We start from the raw sequence: 25,512 nt of genomic DNA on the forward strand, positions 1-25,512 counted from the left end.
TATAGACCCAGTCTCACATAGTACCATTACAACCTCAAATCATACACATAAACACACAAAGACATACTGGAGGCTCTGATCAAAAATCTACCAAAACAGCAGAGGCCACCAAAGCAGACACCCAAACAACCACCACCTCAGAACACAACACCTGCAACACATAGACCTCACAGTCAGAGTGTCAAACAGTCACAGCCCTTAAGGCCAAACACAATGCCAGACACACTAGTCATTGGTGACTCCATAGTCAGACACACTGACGTCCCGCCACCAGACTGAGTAAGGAGAAGGTCACAGTAAGCTGCCTGTCGGGCGCTAGAATCCGCCACATAACGCAAGCACTCAGGTCTCTCAACAGCAGGTACAAATATGACTCAGTCATTGTCCACGCTGGTGTAAACGACTTGAGACGTACCTCCTTGGACTACATGAAAAGAGACATTGAGGAGCTCTCTGATTATGTAGCCCAGGCAGGTATGACCCTGACCTTGAGCAGTATCCTACCTTCACCAAGAATGATGCCACAATACAGTGATAAGATGATCAGCTTTAACAATTGGCTTAAACACTGGTGTCATTCAAAGGGGATCCAGTGTCTGTCTGCCTGGGATGACATGCTGGACAAGCCACGCTGCTTCGCAAGGAACGGCTTGCACCTGTCACCCCTGGGATTCCGGATATTGGCCAAGGCTCTTGCCACCCCATAGTGCCTTTTTAGGCAAGGCTCAAATTCTAAACCTACCACCCTAGAACACAAAAAGGAAAAAACTAAGGGTAATGCTGCTCAATGCCAGAAGTCTAAATCTCAAAATGCACGCACTGAGGCCCTTCTCAGTATGGAGAACATCGATGTCTGTGCTGTGACAGAAACCTGGTTCAAGGCTCCTGAGAGCACCCCAGCTATCAGGTTTTACCTCATATCATGCGTTCCGCCCCAAAATCTGGACAATACCAAGAAAGGAGGGGGTATCCATATTCATCAAGGACACCCACACCTCAAGACTGGTGGCAACGCACGATGCATCGGAGACCATCCAGGTGCAACTAACCATAGGCAAGACTGCTCTGCAAATTGTAGCATGTTACAGGCCACCCTCACAAACTCAGGAACCTCACATGGCCTTCCTGAAAACACTAGAGAGATAAATGTATCACCAAACACCATCATACTAGGTGACTTCAATTACCCTAATATAGACTGGGAACACTACTCAAGCCCAAACACCCTAGCCCAAAAGTTCCTGGAATTCATAAACTCAAATGCCATGGAACAACTAGTCACCATCCCCACAAGAGGAGATAACATACTTGATCTCATCATCACGAACATGGGAGCACAATGTTCAACACCGGAGGTGTACCCCTCACTGGTGAGATCAGACCACAAACTAATCTCGCTGGAGGTCCTCATCCCACCCCCACCTGAAATAAAAAAGACCACAGTAAAGAACTTCTCAAAAGCCGACTTCACACTTCTAAAGACTAGTGTGGTCTCCTTTAAGGCCCCCGAGCCGGCGGAAAACAGTACTCAAGCCGCTGAATCACTTACAAATGCCTTCTACCAGCACCTGCAGGACTGCATGGATAAGGCAATCCCAAGCAAAACAAAGACTGTTTGTACCAAAGGCAAGCGTCCAGTCTGGTGGACCCCAGCCATAAACAAACTCTACAACAAAAGGAGGAAGCTACTACAAGATACAGCAAAATCCTTAAAAGGTAAGACACCCTTGATCACTATAAGTAAAAAACTAAGAGCTCTCATAAAATCATCCAAAGCAAATTTCGAGAGAAAAATAGCTAAAGACTCAAAAGACAATCATAAGGCCTTCTTTAGCTATGTTAGAAACCTGGGAGGAAACTCCCAGATATGCTCAGAGCTAGTTCAAAATGATGTGAAGATTACTGATCCTACAGACATTGCCAACATACTGGCTGACAGGTTCAGTGCAAACTCCTGCCCCCCCTCCGGCCGAAAAGGAGAGATGTCTATACCAAACGATTGCAGCCCCGCGAACATCTCCAGCGCCCAAGTGAAAACTGCTCTCTCCAAAGCAAAAACACAGCATCCATGGGACCTGATGGTGTCCCCGGCTGTGTGCTCCATGAACTCAATGAGGAATTAAACCCACAGCTAGGACAGCTGTTTAATCAAAGTCTTACCTCTGGATACGCACCCAGGAGTGGCGCACTGCAACTGTGGTACCACTTCACAAAGGCGGTGCCTCCACCGACCCTGGAAATTACCGTCCCATTAGCTTGACAAGCCTTATCTGCAAAGCCATGGAGAGGATCATAATGGACCTCATAAATAAAGACATAGGATATTTGCAGACTTTGAATCCAACCCAGTTTGGCTTTGTCAAAGGCAGATCATGCCTTTTAAACCTGGTTGACTTTTTCAGTCACCAAAGCCATTGATGAGGGAAAGGCAGTCCATACAGCCTACCTCGATCTGGCTAAGGCCTTCGATACAATACCCCACTCGGGTATCATTGAAAAACTCATCAGCTTAAATGTCAACCCATACATCACAAGATGGGTTGCAAACTGGCTGAGTGACAGAACCCACAGGGTCAGAGTTGCTGGCGCCATGTCAGACTCAAAGCCTGTCACAAGTGGGGTCCCAGAGGGCTCAGTCCTGGGCCCACTCTTGTTTGGCATCTACTTTTCCAAGTACAAGCAAACACAGGAGGGTTATGGCTGACAAAGTTTGCAGATGACTGCAAACTGGGCGCCATAGTAGAAAACACATCTGATACAGATATCCTTCAGAAGGGTCTCACAGAAACGGATAACTGGTGCCAGAGCCACGCCTAAAGTTAAATGCCAAAAATGCATAGTCATACCCTTCGGGAAAAACAAGGTTACCCCTAGCTACCAAATAGGTGGCAATCCACTGAGCACAGAAGAAGTTATCAGGGACCTGGGGACCCAGGTTGATAGTAGTCTGTCATTCGACACCCATGTAGCTAAAGTAGTTAGGAAGACCTTCTACATTGCCCACCTTATCATGAAGGGATTCTCATCTAAATCAAGGGAGGTCATAGTCTCCCTTTACTCATCACTCATCAGACCAATGATTGAGTACAATGCCCCATTCGGAATGTATCTGACCCGACACTTGCAGCAGCTGGAGAGGCCACAAAGTTCCTCACCAAAAGGATAAAGGGTCTCAAAATCTGTCCTATGCTGCCCGACTGAAAGAACTCCAGCTCTATTCAGTCGCCACCGCTTGCTCAGAGGTGACCTTTGCCTAACATACAAGGACATGTCAAACCCAGATTTGATGAATATGCTTCACCTCAAAAATCTAGATCCATCAGAGCCACAAGGGCGGAGACTTAAACCTTGACACGGCTATTAATAGGACGTGCTGGAGGGATAGATTCATCACCCAAAGACTCCCTATGCTGTGGAACAAAATCCCGGTACATGTGAGGCAGAGCACCTCGCTGGCCTTGTTCAAGAGAAATCTTGACCAATGGATGGGAGATCACAGATATACCCCAGGGATTACCTCAGTGTCACTGCTCGACAGAGGCACAGCAAAATAATGGGTATAGTTCCCCATACTAAAGGGGTGGCGTAAGCCACAAAACGATGGGCTAGGCTTGTAAATGCCCTCGGGCAGTTAGCCTAGTATGAACCGATGAACCTATATCTATCGGACATCTACATTATGGTAGGTACAAAACTGTACTTTTTATACCCCTGACGACCTGATGTCATGGAAAAAGGGACAGCAACCGACGCGGGACCCAATACTTTGTTAATCAGGCCGACTGAGGGCAACCTGCCAGCAGATTACCCAAATGTAATGACTGCAACAGTGAATACACTCTAACATCTACATTTATGGTAAGTGTACACAACTGTACTTTATCCACAAATGTGAGGTGTTGTCAGATGCCTTTTTGTAATCTGTCCATGCTATACTTAGATTCTTACATTCTCCATTATGACTTTATCAGCAAATGATCCTTTATTCCATATAACTTTCTTTTGTTACCCTTTTGCTCTATTGCCATGATTGAGTTTTCTTCTAAATGACTATACACTTGGTAGGCATCAATTCAGTATACAGTTTGTACATTGCAGGAAGGCAAATTATTGGTCTATAGTTTTTAGGATGGCTTGTCGGGTCACTCTTAAGAAGAAGTTGCATTTTTCCTATTAATCAGGTTGGTGTTTGTTTGGGTTGTGCATATAAGTAGTTCTTACTCAAGGCTAAATCTTTGTGTAAAGATCTCACACCACAAGCTCCAGGCCAGATGATGTCATTCAGTTTAGTACACAGACTGATTGTATTAAAATAAAAAATAAACTTCTGCAGTAAACATTAACAGCAAAACTTTAAACTCTTTTACCATTAAGAGCAAATAACACTTCTCTGGTGGTCTGTATAATATGAGCGAATTGCACAAATTGTGAACACTCATAATATCGAACGTACCGGACCTCAAAGTGCTTTTTCTGAGATCGCGGTACAGTGAAGAAAAGGATATTTGCCCTTTCCTCACTGTAGTGCGATCCCGGAGTTGGAATATATATTTGGGGGGGTGGGGGTGAAGCCCCCACAATAGGAAGTTCGAGGTCCGGTACATTCGATATCATGAGTGTTCGCAATTTGTGCGATTCGCTCATATGGCCTTCTCTGGCGCCCTGGCTTTCAGAAAAGCCTTTTCAGAGTACATCTTTCTGCTGGTAAGCATACACTTATACATGCATTTAATCAATTAAATAATCATCCAATTAAGAATTCACCAAAAAAGCCAAATAAAAAGGTTAACTTTAAAGGTAAACTGAGTGGATTCATCTGGCCTAGAACTTGTGGTGTGAGTTTTGGTTTGTTTTACAGTGTGGTGCTTCATTCCTTTGTGTAAAGATGTTAATACTTTCAGCCATAAGTTAGGTACTACTACTGGGCCTGGGGTTTTCCATTTAGGAATTTTTCTTACTTTTGTTTCAGCTTCATTGACTTACTTCATCTTATTTCATATCTTGTACATTTGAACTTCTTACTACCCGCAGTGGTGATGCTGCGATAGTGTTGTTGCCTCACAGTTAGACGTTGCCCGTTCGATTCTCAGAGCGTCTTCTGTGTGGCGGCATGCGTGAATGGGCATTCCTTCGTTGAAGGTTGTGCGTTAGGCCCGGCAAGCCAGTACGTAAAAATCTACTACCAATCATTAGCGGACTGGAGTTCCGCTGTGGCAACCCCTAACTGGGAAAAGCTGAAACAAACAAACATTTGAACTTCTTACTGTTTCCTTTACTTCCGTCCATTCACCATCTTAGTTGTGTTCAGCAGGGTTTCCATAAATATTTCTCCAAAATGTATTTATTTTCTTCTTTTTTGGTGTTCTGTTCCTTTTGCTTTTGTTTCTGTTTTCTATAAAAAAAAATTTTGGATCAGCAGTGACTTGATTAATTTGTACTTTTCCTTTGTTTATCTGCATGTCTTCTAATTTTTTCTGCCTGTGCTGATATCTTTTAGTTTATTTGCAATAGCGTATGATAGATCCTGGTCTGTTCTAAAACTTTGTGTTGCTTTTATCAAGTCCTATTTTTCTAAGTAGTTTTGTTGATGTCCTTCAAGGATGCATCTGCAGTCATAACATATGGGTTGTCCTGCCTCAGGCAGCCCTTCGGTCAGCCGGATTCCAAAGTCTGGGTCTGGCCTCGGCTGATGTCGCACTTTCCCCGACGTCAGAGCTTCTGGGGTATAAAGGCATCAGCCGACGCCATTTTCCTCAGTCTTTCTTGCCGCGCGGTGCCCGAAGCAGAAGCTGTTCGCAAGTGCCGGTCGGTCAGATCCAGAGATTTCAGCTACCGAAGACTTCGAAAAAAGCTAAGTACCCCGTTGGGGACTCTTTCTTGCCTCAGACAATGTCAGACAAAGTAAATAATTGTTTAACTTGTGGGAAACAAATACCTCATAAGGATTTCCATTCTTACTGCCTTCCTTGCTTAGGCCCAGACCACGACGTATCAGCTTGTTTAGCCTGTGCCTCCTTCAACCGACGGACTCTTGGACGTCGGTCGGAGTTTGCAGAGGAATTTTTTGGAACCGCTTTTGCTTATAAAATGCCATCGGAGACTCCGACTTCACATATGGTCAAAAAACGCAAGGAAAAGGACCGACACTCGCCCGCGGTTTCGGCTGAAACCACGGCTAGGCCTACCGCGAGTGTCTCGGTTTCGGCTGAAACAGAGTCCACGGTTATTACTACTACCGAAACTATTCCTCTGACCACCGAGGCCCCGGCTGAGTCAGCTTCAGAACTCCCTACCGAAGCTAGTGCTCAAGAATTGTCCGACACCATCCCTTTGGACATTTCTACCCCTGCACGTGGGGCAGCTAGGCCCCCAGCTTCTATGTCTATTAAGGCCTTCTCCAGGGCTAAAGCTGCCAAACTTACAAAAGCTTTACCTGCCAAATCTACTTCACAGAGGCATTCCTGTAGTTCTCAGATCTTGCTGAGGACCTTATATCCTTAATTAGGGGTTCCCAACCTCACCCAGACAGGGCCTCCCAACCTCCTCCAGACAAAAGGCCCAGGACTGATCCTTCTGAACCTCTCTCCTCAGATTATTCCTCGGATGGATCTGATTTGTCAGACCATCAGGAAGGGGCCTACTCGCCTTATGAGGATTCAGATGCAGAAGACACTATTCCTTCGGCCTCCCCACCTGAAGAATTTTCCTTTGGGGAGACTTTACACTCCATGAGGGAGCACTTTCAGTGGCAGGGTCAGGATTTCTCTGATTCTAGAAAAAGATTAAGGACCTTTTTGCATTTGCCCCAGCATAGGCCCTTAGCCATACCACCTGTTCTAACTGTAATTGATGATGTGTACAATGATGTCAGTACTGCACCTGATTCTCTTCCCCCGGCCCCTGCCAAACCTGACAGATTTTATAGGATCCCGGATTCTCACTTCCACCTGTATAAAGCCCATTCTGCAGACCCAGAAACTATTTCTCAGGGCCCTAAAGGGGTTGCAGCTGCTACTGCCAAAAATCCCCTACCCTCTGAAAGAGAGTCTAGAGCATTAGAGAGATGGGGAAAAAAGGTTTATACATCTGCTACTCTTTCTGCCAGGGCTTTAAACTGTCAATTCCATATGATACACTACCTAGAATTTTTGTTAGATCAGCTGAATAAGAAGCTTTCTTCTCCTGAACCTTTAGACCGTAAATCCCTTCAGGATTTGGTACACAACTCTCAGCAGGTCAGTAAACATTTCTTAAAATGTGGCTATGATGCACTGGAGGCTTCATTTAGATCAGCTATGACTGGGGCAGTAATTCGTAGGCATGCCTGGCTGAAGGAGCAATCTTTGCCAGACCATGTCAAGGCTAAACTCCTCGATGCTCCAATGGAGAAACCAAATTTATTTGGCTCCCCTGCACAGGAGATACTAAAGAAGGTGGAAGAAAAAGCAAAATCTGTGCAAACAGTAAAGGAATTCCTGCAGGTCCAACCTCCGAGGTTCAGCAGAAACTGGCCAACAAAGAATTGGTCCTTTCCAGAGACCTCCAGAGCACAGAGGGGCAGGAACAGACGCCCTAGAGGCAGAGGCCAATCAAAGGGTGCCTACAGGGGCCGTCAGTGGCAGCCTGCCAACCAGCGGAGTAGTGCAACAGCTACAACTACAACCACAGGACAGACCCAATGACTTGACTCTGATTCCGCCTACCAGGGATCAACTGGAAGCTCCCTTGGGCGGAAAGCTGGCTTTATTCTCGAAAAACTGGCATTGCATTACAAAGGATTCATGGACATTGCAAACAATAGACAAAGGATACAGGTTTTACTTCCACACTTTGCCAAAAAGGGGCAGAATGCCAAACCTTCCACCAAACCAGAAGGCAGAGGCTTTAAGACAAATCAGCAATCTACTTCAGATGAAAGCTATAGAAAGGGTACCATCTATAGAACAAGGCCAAGGATTTTACTCCAGATTATTCCTGGTACCAAGAAAAGAAAACCAATGGAGGCCTATTCTAGACCTGTCTGCGCTCAACACTTATCTCATTGTGCCAAAATTCAAAATGCTGACCCTACAGCAACTTCTTCCCATGCTGGGCAAGGAGTCTTGGCTGGTGACTCTAGATCTCAAGGAGGCATACCTGCACGTCCCTATCCGACCAGATTGCAGAAGATACCTCAGATTTCTTGCAGGATCAGAGCATTATCAATTCTCAGCATTGCCCTTTGGCTTATCTACTGCGCCCAGAGTATTCACGAAATGCCTGGCATCAGTAATTGCACATTGCAGACTTCAGGGAATTCAGATTTATCCATACCTGGACAACTGCCTAATACAAGCGGACAGCAAGAAAAAATTGTTAAAGGACTTGGCCTATGTCATACACCTGCTACAGGCTTTGGGATACACAGTCAACATCCAAAAGTCAAGACTAGTGCCATCCCAAAGGATAACCTTTTTGGGTGCGGATCTGGACACAATCACTCAGATGGCTTTTCTCACAGAAGAAAAACAAAAACAACTTCCAGATTATTTCATGATTTTCACAAGACAAACTCAGCTTACTGCAAGGAAAGTCCTGCAGGCCCTGAGTTACATGGCATCCTGCATAATCTTGATTCCACATGCCAGGCTGCATATGAGAAAATTGCAATGGTACCTAAGGAATGTATGGTCTCAACACAGTCACAGTCTAGAAACCATGATAACAATCATTCCATGCCTTCAAAAGGAATTCCTGTGGTGGGCTCAGGCCTGCCAGTCCAACAGAGGGTTGCCTTTCAACAAACCAAAAACAAGGCAGACCATCACCACGGACGCCTCAGACCGAGGATGGGAGCACGCATGGAGGACAAATGCATTCAAGGCCTATGGCCTCAAGGGCAGCTAAGCATGCACATAAACCAAAAGGAAATGCTGGCAGTGAGGCATGCAATCGAGGCATTCAAACCATTCCTCCAGCAAGGACATCTGTTAATAAGGACAGACAACACCACGGTCATGTGGTACATAAACAAACAAGGAGGCACACATTCCTACCCTCTATGCCGGATGGCAATGAATCTGTGGAACCTATGCCTGAATCTCAATATCCAGCTGCAGGCCAAATTCGTACCAGGAAAAGAAAATTCACTAGCAGACAGCTTAAGCAGAACTACCACGGATGCACACGAATGGATGCTGCATCCAGACATCTTCAAACTCATAACAAAGAAATGGGGAATGCCAGAGATAGACCTGTTCGCCTCCCCACTCAACCACCAACTGAAGAAATTCTGCTCAAGGACTTCCCACCCACAAGCCTGGAGGGTGGACTCTCTCTTTCAGCTGGAATGCCCTAACAGTATATGCCTTTCCACCTCTCCCATTGATGTACAAGGTTCTACTGAAGATCAGGGAGGAACAGCCAAAGGTGATACTAATAGCTCCGGACTGGCCAAGACAACACTGGTATCCGCTACTGAGAAGCATGTCTCAGGCGAACACATGGCCTCTTCCCCTATGGCCTCTTCTTCTAACGCAGAACAATTTCAAGACCCTGCATCCAAACTTGAAAACATTGCAACTAACTGCCTGGAAAATTCCTTAAAACCAAACCAAACTGTTTTATCTCAGAGGGTGAAGGACATTATCCTGGAGGCTCGCAGACCTTCCACAAGGAAGACATACTCAGCTAAATGGAAGAGATTTCTCATTTAGAGCACATCAAAGGGCGTAGATGTCACAGTGGCAAACCTAGCACACATCCTAGAGTACTTAGCAGAATTGTTCCACAATGGCCTGTCTTATTCTTCCATTAAGATTCATGCTTCAGCAATTTCAGCAGAATACAATATGGATCCACCTATCTTCTCTCACCCTCTGCTCAGACAATTTTTGAGAGGGATCAAAAATGTTAAGCCTCCGAGGAGACCCCCTCTACCTGCATGGGATCTCAATTTTGTGCTGGAGAAATTGACACTACCTCCTTTTGAACCAGCAGCATCAGCAGACCTACAATTTTTATCTTGGAAAACTGCTTTTCTTCTGGCAATCACTTCAGCAAGAAGAGTATCCGAGTTACAGGCATTAATGGCAGTGCAGCCTTTTCTTATTTTCCACCAGGATAGAGTGTCACTGAGAACCAATCCTACTTTCATGCCAAAGGTGGTATCCAGGGTATCCTTGAACCAAGCTATTCATTTGCCTACTTTCTTCCCTAACCCACAGAACAAAGGAGAAAAACTTTTGCACACCTTGGATATACACAGACAACTACGCTACTATCTGGACAGAACTAAAACCAACAGAAAAACTGACCAACTTTTTGTAGCATATGCAACTGGGGTGCAAGGAAGAGCAATTTCCAAACAGACAATTTCAAAATGGATAGGGAATTGCATTAGTTTTTGCTACTCCTTTCATGGAAAGACCGCTCCTGAAAATATCAGGCCTCATTCCACAAGGGCCACAGCCACCACTACAGCTTTCTTATGAGGGGTGGCTACCAAGGACATTTTAGAAGCTGCTACTTGGAGCTCCGTGCATACATTTGCCAAGCATTACAATCTACCTTTATACTCCAGATCCCGAGCAGGGTTTGCAACTGCAGTTCTGCAGGGGATCTTAACTACACCATCCTTCTCTTAGTACCTCCTCCCCCAGTTTGGCTATGGTATTCTACCCATATGTTATGACTGCAGATGCATCCTTGAAGGACATAGTACAGTTTTGTACCTACCATAAATGTAGATGTCCGATAGGTATGCATCTGCAGTCAGGATTACCCACCCTCCTTCCCCTCTGTGGTATTCCTAGGGTGCTTACCCCTCTTTCAGCTAGCTGGGGGAATCTATTATGGTGTACTTGTTTGTTTGTATATATATGTATATATTTTGCTACTGTATGGAACTTTGCAGCATTATCTAAATTTAGCCTCCCTAGAGGGCACCTGACATCTGGGGCAAGAAACACTGAGGAAAATGGCGTCGGCTGATGCCTTTATACCCCAGAAGCTCTGACGTCGGGGAAAGTGCGACATCAGCCGAGGCCAGACCCAGACTTTGGAATCCGGCCGACCGAAGGGCTGCCTGAGGCAGGACAACCCATATGTTATGACTGCAGATGCATACCTATCGGACATCTACATTTATGGTAGGTACAAAACTGTACTTTCTGTTCCTTTTCTATATGCTTCTAACAGTGATGCTTCTTGTCTTAATTGCGTTATAGTTTTCTCTATTTGTTGCTTATGTTATGGCATTTTATTTCTTCCCTTCCTTTCCCTTATTGCTCTGCATTTTTGTGGAAAGACCATTATCTGTTATGAATTTACCTGCACAGTAATATATCCTGTTTACTTCTGTTATATCACGTGAATTTCTGTTAATAGTCTTTTACTCTGTTCATCTGTTTTATTAGACTTCTAACATTTTGGCTCTTACTTTCTGTAATCTTTTTGTTTCATCAATCTTAATATGTCTATATTAAATCAAGCAACCATTCCCTTACATCATTTCTTATAAACTGGGGGCACATTATTTGCTCTCTTTTTCCTGTGGGTATTCTACAGAAAGTTCCCGAACCTCTCCCTGTGACATAGTCTCATCAACTGCATCCTGCATCATTTGTTGCTGTTAAGTGTGGAACTCAGTGGCCTGTCATTCCACAACATTGAGTCAGAGTTGCCACTGTTTGTTGCGCTTTCCCTTGCTGTGCAACTCCAGCTGAACTCTTTGGTTTCCAGCTGAAGGCTGCAGAGCATCTTCATATGACAAGTGATCAAATGCTTTCCCTTGCACCTGTTTCTCCTTAATTTGGGGACTCTGTGTTCTGTCATGCTGCAATATTACCCGAGTTTGGATAAATGGATAAATACTTCACATCTCAGGAAATCCTTAAATTCAGTTTCTGTTTAACTTCTTCATTATTGACCCTCTTTTCTACTCTCCCACTTTTTCTTATTTTATTGTGAAACTTGCCATAACCAGATGCCTGTATTTCTCTTCAAATGTCTTTGGTACTGCTTTTTTGTAATAATTACTTTTGATTTCTACTTTTCATAATTATTGCATGATATTATCTTTTTTCTTTCCCATATCCATATTTTTTCTTCATATGCCTCCTGCTCCACCTGTTTCTCCTTAATTTGGGGACTTATTGTTCCATCATGCTGTGACATAATCCTTAATTTTGCAGGTATTCCATAACTTCATCTTCTGTTTATCTTCTACATTACTAATCTTCTATTTTCCAATGTAGAAACACTGTTGCTGTAGAAGCTCCTGTCCAACTCCCTCCTTTCAGGATGACCTTCCTTGGAGGGATACAACACTGACCATTTTTCTGGAGAACAGTTTTCTTGCCATCTTGATGGAGAGTATGGGATTTGATTTTGTGTTATAATGTACATATGCATTTGTTTATATTTAGGATTGTTAACCTCTAATCGATTTGTTCTTTTCCTGGAGGTTCTCACCAATGGTCTACTATTGTAGGTGACATGTACTTGTATTTCTTGCATAATGAGGCTAGTTTTACTAGGTAGAAATTTCCCTAAATTCTTTCTGGTTAGTGAATTTGGGGGGGGGTGGTCAGGCACATTTATTGGGGACATGAATAAATAGATGATGTACAGGTTACATACAGCTGGTGTCATCATTGATTTAATTTTGCACCTGCAAAAATGGTCTTTGCTTCAATGGAAATCTGGCTAAAAGACTAACGTCTGTCTGTATTACTTAAAGGTGCTAAAGACCCATTTCAATTTTAAATCCTGATTATAAAGTGTTTCTCTGTGCTAGCTAAAAGAATGGCAAAGGTGTTGCCAAAAATGATATGAATCAGTGTGGCTTTGTTGAGAGAGTCAAACATTTAACAACATTAAGGGCCGTGGTGGTGCAGCGGTTAGGGTTGTCTCCTCTCAGTAAGAGGTTCTCCCATTCGATTCTCTGCTGGTGCGCCTTCTGTGTGGAGTCTGCATGTCTTCCCCATGGTCGAGTGACGTTTAAGACTTGCAGGTAGGTGCGTGCGTGAATGGGTGTTCTTTCTTTGGAGGTTGGGCATCGGGATGGCAACTCTGCACCGTAAAAATCCACTGCCAATCATTAGTGGACTGCAGTTCCGCTGTGGCAACCCCTAACCAGGAAAAGCTAAAAGACTTTAATAGAAAAATGATGATCCAGGGGGATGCAGAATGTAAAAAAATATCTCTGCTATTTGCAGGTCTTTGATGCAGAGAAAGCATTCAACAGAGTAAGCTGGGATTTCAGGGCAATTGAAGCATTTGCATTCCCTGATACAATAATAAGGTTAATCAGGATGATGTGTGAAGAATCTCAGGCAAAAATTAAAGTGGGAGTGTTTTTGTCTGATAAGTTGTTTGAACAGAGGAAACAGGCAGATATGTCCTGCTTCCCTTTATTTGCTTTATGTTCAGAGCCATTGGCAAAGAAAATAAGGGACTTGTAAATGTAAGGATATTATTGGTATAGTAATCAAGGAAAGTTAGCTTTATTTGCAGGTAGGGTTACCACCTGTCCCACTTTACGAGGGACAGTCCCTCTTTTGGGTGGTTGTGTCCTGACCAAAAATATTAAAAATGGCAAATGTCCTGAGATTGTAGGACATAACTACGTCCCATAGTTAATGTAATAGTTGCATAAAATAGTTATTTCTGTATCTAAAATACCAAGAAACAGGATAAGAAATGAAAATGCTACAAGAATAAGCTTTTATTTAGGGAAAAAAGTAAAGTTCTATCCCTTGTATTGACCGTGGGTTTGTGTCGACCTGTAAAATATGATGTGTGTCCCGAAAATGTCCCACTATGGCCATTTGAAAAGGTGGCAACCCTATTTGCAGGTGATGATATTTTATACCTGACAGAGCTAGAAAAAGGGGCAATTCAGCGTTGTGTAACATTTTGAGAGAGGTTCAATTCTTTTTGGTTTATAAAATTAATGAGGGTAAAGCAAAGGCTATACCCGTAAGTTGTGTATCCACACACAAATTGGTTCAGCAATATCCATATTTACGGGGACACAATAAGATTACGGATTTAGGAGTATGGTTTAAAAAGGCTTCTGTTATGGCAGCTAATGAGAAACTGGAAGCTCTTGTTTATGCAAATGGATAGTAAGATACAAGCAGTAAAAATGTTTAACCCCTTTAGTTTTATAATATTGATCAGGCATATTTTTATCAACCAAAGCAGAAGTTGTGGACAATAATAAAGAGTTGAAGGAATGTATCTGGAAGGGGAAGAGAGCAAGAGTTATGTTGGATAAGTTAGTCCTTCTGTTAGAACAAGGTGGGTTAGGGTTACCTGATTTGAAGGAATATTTTAGAGCTATGCAATTAAGGCTTATGCACATAATATAAGCAGAAGATTATACTTCAGAATGGAAAGGGACATTTTTGAAGTGGGGAGAAGTTTGAGAAATAGAGAGTGGAATTTTAGATGCAGATCCTTAAGGGGAATAACAGCCATGTATAATATTATATTCATAAAGTAGCAGAAGATATTCTAAGAACTAAGTCAATACAACAATGGAGTAAAGGAAATGTTGTCAATAAGGATGACTGCAAGTTGGGGTACAGAACATAGGCATGAGGGAGTTAGAATTTACTGGAAAAAATGGCAAAGGAACCAAGGTATTGGGAGCAAATAACTAAGGGAGAAAGTGGAATGAGGCCAAGATGTTTGGACTGCAGGCTAAAAACTGCCTTCTTTGTCAGGGAGTGATATCTGCGTACAGGCAAAAAGAAAGGGAGAGGCGAATCTTAAGTGAAAGACCCACCCTGGTACAGTTTTTAGTTGAATCTAGAACTGAAGCTGCTGTTAAAAAGCAATGTTTATCAGGGCATATAAAACATTGTCTGGTAACTATAAAAATCAATCATGTGAGGTTAGAAACGTTTGGGAAGAGACTGGAAAAGCATATTACAAAAGTAAAATGGGAGGACAATATGTATGGCTTCTAATTATGCAACTAATTCCAGTGTGTTTAGGATATTTCCTTGGAAATGTTTGCATAGGTAATTTTATTTTCCAAGCAGGCTTCAAAGAATTTTTCCTCAGGTAGTTAGTAAATGTTGGAGGTGTGGTGGGGAAGAAAGAGGCGATTGGATATCTTTTGGGGATGTAATGAGTTGTCATATTTTAAAAATTCCTACAGAATACTCTCGTCAGAAAAATTGGGGAGCAAATTACTTTAACTGGTTCTTTTGAGCTGGGACACAGGATCTGAATTGCCTAGACACATAGTAAAGTCTTTTTAAGTTTAATTATGTTGGCTGCCAAAAAAGCTATTACAAAAAAAAATGGAAATCAAAGTCTAAACCAACAGTGTTTTAAGTGCTGAATATTATAAAAGAGATAAAAGAACTTGACAGTAGGATGTTTAGAAAAGGGAAGGTGCAAATTACGTAAAAATAAATGGAAATTGTGGGAACAATACATGTAGAATAATGTCCAGGAAGAGAAATGAGATTTAAGGGAAGGCAGGAATTCCACTATTTATGTAATGTTGGACTGGTGATAGTTGCAAAGAAAGAAAAGATTCATCATGTATAATGTATGTAAATGTTAATATGGTTTGTTTTGTTTTCTGTTAATATACGTTTGCTAATGTTTTAAGTGATAAAGGTGTTAAAAAAGGGCCATCTGTCTTAAGCCAAAATTGCTTTGTAGAAAATGCATTGCAACAAATATCTTGTACTCAGAATTTTACATTTCTGGAGAATACTTCCATATATTGCTGATTAAAAATAAATAAGAGATGGAGAGGAGCACACAAACATGAACGCATGTATGCTGCTTTTAGATTATTGGATAATAGAGTTTATGTACATTTAGAGTATGAAGAAGCGACTCTTCAGTTTATAATTACTTCCCCTGTAAAGTATGCCTCTCTTTTTTTCTGTTAACTAAACAAGTTGTTCTACAGTAGTCTGCTGACTGAGTGCACAGACGCAAGCAGAAGGTCTGAGGTTGTTTTCACTGGTAGAATTATTTGCTGAGAATAAGTTTTATATTATGACTACCTTACGAAGATCCTGATTATCCATGTTTCTAGGGTCGATATTTCAGACACGTTGATGTACGTGTACGAGCTGTTAGGTACAGAACTGTTGAGCAACCTCTATGACAAGCTTGGACGCCTCCTCACTGACACAGACCATCCTGCTTCTTGGCAGGTAAGTCACATTCTTAATGAAACTGTAAGTCACTTTCAAAGGTTTCTTTCACTGTTTTTACTTTTATTTAAATAAAGTACATGTTTATGCTAGCAAAAAATACAACTACTGCTGTACTTATTTGCTGAATAAGACCATCCAGCTGCACACTAAAAGGTACAGGTTTTCATCACTAACAACATATTGCCGTTAGATAACACAAAGAAAGACACCCAAGACAACCAAATCAGCTGGCGTCGAATGATGGAAAATTATGGATGAACATTCCTTCATACCTTATGCTTACAGATGTGTGCATTTACATTGTGCTTGTTATCTTCTGTGTGTTGAACGTGGATGGCAAATGTGATTAAACCAACTTCAACTATTCATATACTTGTTTGATGACTTATGATTATTGGCTATATCCATTAATGTAAGCCATTTTTCACTTCAAAAATCCATCTATTTATAGCTGTAAGTGTTACCTTCTTTTATGTGATTATTCATCATTCTTTCAGTGATTATGTTCTTAGTCTATTTTCAGGGTCATTTGAAAGCTAAAACCTGTTCTGGCAGTTTGGACACATGAGAGAAAAACTCATCCATGTGTACACAGCTGTGCTAACACATGGCATACACGCTTACAAGTAACTTGAAAGACTCCAGTTTCATGCAGAACACATCTTTTTTGGATATAGGAGGAAATTGGAGAGCCAGGGGAAACCCAAATGGGCTGTATGCATATTCCACAAAAAAAGGGACTCCAGCTGCGAATGGACATGGAGAACCAGGCACTGTGAGGTAGCAGTGATTACTACTACTAGCTGCTGCACCGCTGTGCAACCGTGATGTACAGGATGATTAAAATGTGGGAGTTGATAGGTGCAGTGATTGTGAACTATAAGGAAAATGGTTTGACTGATGACACAGATGATTAAACTGAGAGTCAGTAATGGGTTTCTTCCCGTAGTCCAAGATTTGATGCCCTCAACATCTGTTTGTTTAACATGCAGTTGTGAGCATATCACTTAAGCTGACAGTGCTCCCGGGCTGGGTCTAAAAAACAGTAATGTGGATCAGTACTCTTCCCCGGTAAGCAACTCCAAATAAAAATAAAATTTATAGACAGTGAGCAGATATGTAAGGGACGGCTACACATTAAGCTCCATTTCTTTACCCATGGCATGTTTCCCTTCATATGGAGTGATCCCTGCATTGCTACATGTAATTCATTTTTGACTGAATTGGTTCACACTTGTGCTGCATTTCTGTACTCTTCAGCATCATTAGGCTCATAAGTTCATAGGCGATTACTAAGCCCAATGGATCAAGAGCCCTTACAAGCCTAGTCATTATTACTCGATTTTCAATCTCTAAGGGCTGCAGGATAGCTTAAGTGTGTGCCTGTGCCTTTGAGTATTTTATAGACTGCCCCTATCCATAGAGGACATGGGCGCCACCCCAGGGGTGAATTTGATACCCCATTCATTGATCCAGACTGCACTGAAGAAGATCAGGGAAGGGCTGTCCTTTATGTGAATAGGAAGCCTGTTTCAGAGAAGGATTAATCTTTGAGACACGTATCTGTCTCTCCAGCATGTTTTGTTTGTGTCACAAACCAGGTTTAGATCATTAGATCAGGTGGTCCTCATGCATTTTGTCTTTTGAATGTGTAACAGTTCCATCAAGGCTGGTTTTGAGAGTGCCTTGTAGGTTAACCATAGATCACCCCTTAAGTTGATAGAAGGCAGAGTAAAGGGATAGGGTTTTTAGTTGATCTACATAGGACATGTTGTTTACACCCTGTAAATTTTTTTTTTGTAAGACACTGCTGAGGCCACTCCAGCTGTTGCAAGTGCCTGGTGAATTACACACCGAAACGTGCATTGTACTTGATTTATTTCTCTGAGGGCCGAGTACAATTGGGACTATAACTTCCTTGGGTTCGGATGCCATGTCTACTTATAAGCTGTCACACAGGGCTTCCTGACCACTGTGGACACTGGGTGATCAAAGTTAAGGCTATCTCTCTGCCTGTATACCTTGATCTCTCACCCCTGAGTTCACTCTTGGGATGTGCTATTAATGTTGAAATTTGCAAAGGTATTTGACTTCCCAAAAGGTGTGATTAAGCATTTTTTTGCATTTAGCTTGAGGCCATAGCTCTGGTACTAATCTTTTATCTAAGTCAGACCTTGCTGAAGGATATCTACATCGTTGGTGGTTTCAGTGATTGCTCCATCTTGCAGTTGTCAGTAAACTGTCAGCCAAACGCCTTCTACATTACTGAACAGGAGAGGTCCCAGCACTGAGCCCTGTGGTACATCACTAGTAACTGGCCTCTTGTTCTGGATTCTCCCACTCTAACAACATGTGTCCTGTTCGTGAGCAATTTGGCTATCCATCCAGTGACTTAGGAATTTATACCCAGTTTTGCTAGTTTATCTGAAATACCCTAGTAGGGAATTGTGTTAAATGCTTTAGCCCAGGTCAAGGTAGGCTTTACCCTCTTCTGTGGCCCTATTGACTTTCTCAAAGAAGTTTATCAGATTGAGCAGGCATGACCAGCCCTTGACAATTTGAACTGGGCTGGGTCCATTGCTTTGAGTTTCCTTAGCCTGTATTTATCAAGTCTGTAAGTTTTCTTTCTGTGGCCTTTCATACAAGACTAGTCAAACCTATGGCTCTGTAATTTCCTGGGTCAGTTGATTGTCCCTCTTTGTGCAGAGGGATGACTGTTGCTGCCCTACACTCCACAGGGACAAAGCCAGTCTGGAGGCGGTTTAGATCCTAGTGGACCTGATATGTCTTGTTTCAAGTTATTTAAGCGGCATCCTAGGATTTTGTCAGGGCTCGTCAAAGCTGGGTTTTTAGTTATAGGGAAGGCAGTCGTGACCTATTCTTTTGTGATGACTAGTAGAGGAATAGTGGAGGATATTTCTTGGGGATAACCAGAGGTAATTGTGAGATGAATTTATCGGCCAGCAGATTTGCTATATCTTTTGACTGGGTATAGGTGATGCCATCAACACCCAACTTTGCACATTGTTGGGTGTTGCCCATAAGATTGCAGACATAGCTGAAAAATACCTCATGGTTATCCTTGGCTCGGGAGGCTATTTCTGCTTCATAATTCACTTTTGAAGACTTGGCTATTCCCTTGATTTGCTTGTTTAGGCTAATGAGGAGTTTTTACCCTGTTGTGCGCATTATCTCTTGCTCCTAGATAGTATTTTCTTTCTTTTGCTGTACATTCTATTTATACCAGGAGTCCACCAGGGTGGCTTGTTTCTGCAGTTTGTCCTAGGCTTATTTATGTCTGATAATGCCATTTCTATGCAGTTATTTATATGGTCATACAGGGCTTTTGCTTATGCCTTTGGATAGACTTCTCTTTTTAAGTTTTGGAGGAAGCTTCTAAATTAGCTGTGCCATCACTTAATAGGTTGTAGTTTGCCTTAGAAAAGTTCGTAAAGTCTTTGGGGTTGGGTCTGGTTTGTAGTTTTATGTTTATTTCATGGAAGACTGCTTTGTGATCTGATCTTACCAGTGAGGACATTACATTTCTGTTTTGGGGGTGGGAGGTCAACGCTCTCCCATATTTGTGAGTAGCAGGACTAGTATATTTGTACCCCCTAGTTGGAGTGCACATTAGCTGCCCCATGGCATTTGCATTGACAAAAATCTAGAAATCTTTGAGTCTGGATGTTAGTGGTCTTGTATGCTTGCCATTTAATGGAGGTGTAGTTGAAATCGTCTGGGAATATAGTATTGGGCTGAATGGTAAATGATTCTAATAAATTCAGGTATGAGGTATGGTTTTCCTGGTTCTTGTTGGGGGGACCTATGGCTAACAGAGATATGGTAAGGGATTTTTCCTGTGGTTAGTTGAGCCTAGAATAGCTCAAGCATGTCATATTGTTTGACCAGTCTTGAGGTGTGCTTATCCTTTATATAGATGGATACATCTCCACCTTTTGTCCTTTCTTGTATTGTGGGTAGTTGGAATGTGTGAAAGGCATTATAGCCTTGCACTGTTGGGATGCTTTCTGTGTCTTTGAACCATGTGTCAGTAACTGCACAGATGTCAGCATTCTCCAGGGTGAGGAGTTTTTCTAGGGAGTGTAGTTTCTTGTCGATTTTTTTCTAGCAATGAGCAGTAATGCCTTTAGCTTATTCTGAGTAGATTTTGCTATGTTGGAAGGTTTTTCAGTTCCTGAAAAGGCACTATGGGGTGAATAATGTTTTGGCCAATATCTGAAAGCCTAGTGGCAACAGGTGAAGACCATCCCTGGCAAAGCAGTGTTACCTGTCAATCATGATGTCCTTCCATATCACTGTTGCAGTATTTTATACCTAAGGGATCTCCTGCCAGGGATATCCCAACATCTAACCAGTGTACAAAAGTCTTTAGTTCTTATTGGTGTTGTACGTCACACTTACGCTCCCCACACAAGATGTAGGTCTTAAAGGTGACATACAGACGCACATACACAGAATGTCTTTGCTGCCAATCTGAATGCCATTGTTGAACATTGGTCTGAATGCCCTTCTGTGCTGGTTAACAAGCCATGTTTTCAGATAAGTACCCTTTAGGGTTTCTTCCTTTCTCACTTGTGGTTATTGTGTTCATGTCATCCAGAAAGGGAAAATGTTACTCTGGGAGGCAGATTCCCATAGACTGTCACATCCACTGTCTCTTCTGTTTGGGTGAGTCCCATGGTCATATGCAGTGCTTTATCTGCCAGGCGTTTGTGCCTAAGACTCTACGTAGTCATGTCTCCTCCTTGTTCGTATATGGGGAAACCAATGTTTGTTTGCTCATGGTGCTTCGGTTGAATCCTCCTGTCCCGAGGGCAGTCTGTCTGTCAAGAAGGCCAAAAAAAGTTAGGTCTGATCGGCTGCTGTCCAACCTCCTTCAGATGTCTCTGTCAAGGCTAATGAAAGCTTGGAGGACCATCTGGTAGTTGCTTCAGATTCCTCTGCCGCAACCCCTTCAGAGGCTAGCTTCTCGCAAGTCCTCAAGACGCTTTTCAAATGCCTCTAACCTGATGTTGAAGAGGAACTTGACTGATTATTTTTGAAGGACCGAGGAGGGTTCCTCAGATGTTTAGGAGGAGATTCCTACAATCACTGTTAAATCTCACAAGTGGTCTGACCCTCCGAGGGTGTTTTGTGCAGATGTCCTGCAGAAAAAGAAGGAAAAAGTTGCATATTTCCCCTGTTAAGGATCCCCAGTATGAATGGCAGGATTTCACTTAGGGTTATGTAATGCTTTGATAGCCTTGAAGCATCCTCAGGGGGTCTCTGTGCCTGCTCCTTCCTGGTCTTCCACTTCACTTGAGACTCAGGGAATTAAATTCCTTGGATGAGGACCTGGATTCATTGGAAGAATCTTTGGATGTTCTTCATGTTTCACTGTTGCAGTCATTACATTTGGGTTATCCTGCTGGCAGGTTGCCCTCAGTCGGCCTGAATTCCAAAGTCTTGGGTCCTGCGTCGGATGCTGTCACCTCTTCCCTGACGTCAGGTCGTCAGGGGTATAAAAGATGCAGCCGACACCATTTTCTTCAGTCTTTCTTGCCGCGCGGTGCCCGAAGCAGAAGCAGTTCGCAAGTGCCGGTCGGCCGACTCCTGAGATTTTCGTGTTCGAGTTTCGGATCCGAAGTCTTCATTAAAAGCTAAGTACCCCGTTGAGGAAACTTTTTTCTTGCTCCAGACCGATGTCAGAAAAAGTTAATTGTATTTCTTGTGGGAAGCAAATACCTCATAAGGGCTTTCATTCTTACTGTATTCCTTGCCTAGGCCCTGACCACGACGTTTCTAGTTGTCGGTTTTGTGCTAGATTTAACCAACGCACTATTAAGCATCGGTACGATTTTGCATTACGCTATTTTGGGCAAAGATTTAATCATGCAATGTCGTCGGATAGCCATCCGACTACAGGAGTTCACAAAATATGCCAAGAAAAAGACAGGCAACCGAGGTCCAAAACTGACAATGAAGCTTCTCCTAAGCAAGTCGCCAGTTCTCAGTGAGGTGCTTTCGCAGCCCCTGATGCCCGCTACTTTAGTCGCAGGCCGCTACCGACTCCCACGTGGAGTAAGCCAGGCCGCTGGAAACTCAAGGTATTGGAGCCTCGGTGATTATTCCCTCAGATGAGTCTGGAGCCGCTGAGCAGGCATCGGCTTCTGAGGGTGTATTCAGACCTAAACAGTTATATATTAAACCGACTTCAAAGACTAAAACACCTTTAAAGGTAAAAAAAACAAGTTCACCAGCCACATGGACAGGCCTCCATGCCCAAAAAACAGATGCTCAAAATGGCCAAAGACTGATCAGAGGTTCCCATCCCCCTCCTGATAAGAGGCCTAGGCAAGAGACAGGCTATGAATCTTCAGATCAGGTTTCCATTTCTTCTGATTCCTCTTCTGATCAGGAATATTCTCTTCCCCCCTATGAGGATTCCGATGCTGAAGAATCCAATTCCTTCAGCTTCTCCTCCTGAGGACTATTCTTTTGGGGAAACCTTGCATGCCATGAGGGAGCACTTCCACTGGGAGAGCCAAGATTTTTCAGAATCTAAGAAGAGGCTCAGAGACTTCCTTTTACTACCTCAACACAGGCCTCTAGTTATTCCACCTGTGTTAGACATTGTAGATGATGTGTTCTCAGAGTCTAGTCTGACCCCTGACTACTTACCTCCAGCTCCTGTTAAGCTGAACAGATACTACAGGGTCCCTTTGTCTCCTAAATTTCTTTTCAAAAACCCTACTGCAGACCCAGAAACTATTTCTCAGGGTCCCAAAGGGATCAAGGCTTCCACTGCAAAAAAACCTACCCCCTCTGATAGGGATTCTAGGGCACTGGATAGATGGGGAAAAAAGATTTAAAAAATTCAAAAAGAAGAAAAGCCAGCAACTGTGAGCTGTAAAAATTTAATTTAATGAATCATAATATAAAGAACCACGTGAACAGACCGGTTTCGGCTATGGTCTTTACCTAGCCTTCATCAGTGTAAAGTTACATAACTATTGTGAGGTTCTTGTATAGTAAAGCTTAATTCTTAACAAAATTTCATTGTTGAGCTCATAAATATGCATACATATACTCATAAATATTCATTGAGACCAGGCTGAAATGAAGCACCCAATTTAACAATCCATTTTTTCTCTTTTGCATTCAGTTTGGTGTGCCATCCTGATTTGTTAGTTCTATCCCCAATTATTTTATCAATGACTGTGAAATGAAAACTGGCTGTGTTGTGTTTGAGGGTATGTTTATATAGAGCATTATTGGGCCGTTTGCCCTTGACATCACTAAGATGTTCAGATATACGCAATTTAAAAGGTCTGGATGTCTGACCGATATAAAATGCATGACAGCTGCAAGAGGCCATGTATATAACCCAGTCTGTATTACAATTTGCAAAAAAACGAATGTCATATATATTGCTGGTATTATTACTGGAAAAGTGTTTCGTTTTTAACACAAATTTACAATTGGTACAGTGGCCACAGGGCATACAACCCACAAGTTTATCCCCTGAAATAGAAGTTTGAATCATATGCAAATGTTTGGATTCTGAATTATGTTTATAATGATTAAAATGTGCTCCCAAATTTTTACCTTTTCTAAATGAGAATAGACGTGTTTCAGTTAGATGTAGAGACAAAGCAGTGTCTGCTAAAAGAATGTTCTAATGTCGGTTAATGGCATCAATTAGTTTGTTGGTGTTTCTGCCATACGTAGTGGTGAGTCTTAAGGTGTTGGTGTTTGTTTGGGTTTTCTTTTTATATCTGAGAAGATTTACACATATGCTACCTTAGCTATAAGGGCCTTAAATTGCCAGTTTCATATGCTCAAATATCAGCAATATGTCATGACACTGCTTAAACAGAAAATGATGGTAAATTCTGAATGTGCAGAAAACAAAGAAATGCATGATTTATTGCATGCAGCTGAACAAGTTGGAAAGCATAGTTTGCTGTGTGGTTTTGATTCTCTGGAGGCCTCCTGCAGGGCCGCTGTTACGGTTTCTGTCATTAGGAGGCATGCTTGATTAAAGGAACAAAATCTGCCTGATCATGTTAAAGCAAAATTATTAAATGCTCCATTACAACATGATACCTTGTTTGGTGTTAAGGCAGAAGAGGTGTTAAAGAAAATGGAGGACAAAGCTAAATCTATGCAAACGGTCAAGGATTTCTTACAGGTACAGCCACCTAGATTTAGCAGACACTGGCCAACAAAGAATTGGTCCTTTCCAGTCTCAGACAGACCTCAAAGGGGCAGATCCAGATGCCCTAGAGGCAGATCACAGCCGCATGGTTCCTACAGGTCTAGGCAATGGGGTGCTTTTACCTCCAAAGGTGGAAAAGACAAATCACAGCCATACAGAAAATAGTCCCAATGACTTCCCCCTGCCCTGCACCAAGCACTTATCTTCTGGCAGCACCCTTAGGGGGAAAACTAGTGCTTTTTTCTCAGAATTGGCACATTATAACCCAGGACAAATAGGTTCTAGACATAGTGTCACAAGGCTACAAGTTTCACTTCCATACGCTGCCAAGGGCAAAAGGTTGGCCAGACCTGCCAGAAAATCAATGGGCATAGGCTCAAAAACAAGTCGCAGCTCTCATGGATATGAGGGCTATTCAACAAGTGCCACAGCAAGAGCAGGGACAAGGATTTTACTCAAGACTATTCTTGGTACCCAGAAAGGACAAAGCATGGAGACCAATACTGGACCTATCTATTCTAAACTCTTTCCTGGATATACCAAAATTCAAGATGTTGACCTTGCAACAGCTTATGCCCATGCTGGGCAGCAAGGCTTGGCTCGTGACTTTAGACCTAAAAGAGGCATACCTGCATGTCCCAGTCAGACAATCATGCAGAAGATGCCTCAGATTCAAGGCTGGCTCAGAGCATTACCAGTTCTCTGCACTGCCATTTGGCTTGTCTACTGCCCCCAGGGTCTTCACAAAGTGCCTGGCACCAGTAATTGCTTACTGCAGACAAAGAGGAATACAAATATATCCTTACTTGGATGACTGCCTCATACAAGCAGAGAACAAGGACATTCTAATACAGCATCTGACGTTTGTGAAAAGACTTTTAACATGCCTAGGGTACACAATCAACAAAAAGAAATCAAAATTAGTACCCTCTCAAGAGATAATATTCCTGGGTGCAAGCTTAAATACAACTGCTCAGATGGCTTATCTCACTCCAGACAAACAAAGGCAACTGACTACCTATTTCAAGGAAATGGCAACAAAGGCCCAGTTATCTGCAAGAAAAAATTCTGCAGGCTTTGGGCTTCATGGCATCCTGCATCTTACTAATTCCA

The 25,512-nt window shown here is 42.6% G+C and overlaps 1 protein-coding gene across 1 annotated transcript in view; it reads left to right on the top strand.

Annotated features, from left to right (window-relative positions):
* The window catches only part of IPO13 (importin 13), a gene marked incomplete in the record, with an annotated part of 1,347,960 nt that overhangs the window by 411,611 nt on the left and 910,837 nt on the right, over positions 1–25,512 (top strand). The window contains 1 exon segment of the mRNA XM_044085442.1: positions 16,055–16,175. Within this exon segment, the coding sequence (XP_043941377.1) occupies positions 16,055–16,175 (121 nt within the window).

This window comes from Protopterus annectens, chromosome 10.part0 (genome assembly GCF_019279795.1).
Source record: "Protopterus annectens isolate FY-2018-M chromosome 10.part0, PAN1.0, whole genome shotgun sequence".
Taxonomy (NCBI): domain Eukaryota; kingdom Metazoa; phylum Chordata; order Ceratodontiformes; family Protopteridae; genus Protopterus; species Protopterus annectens.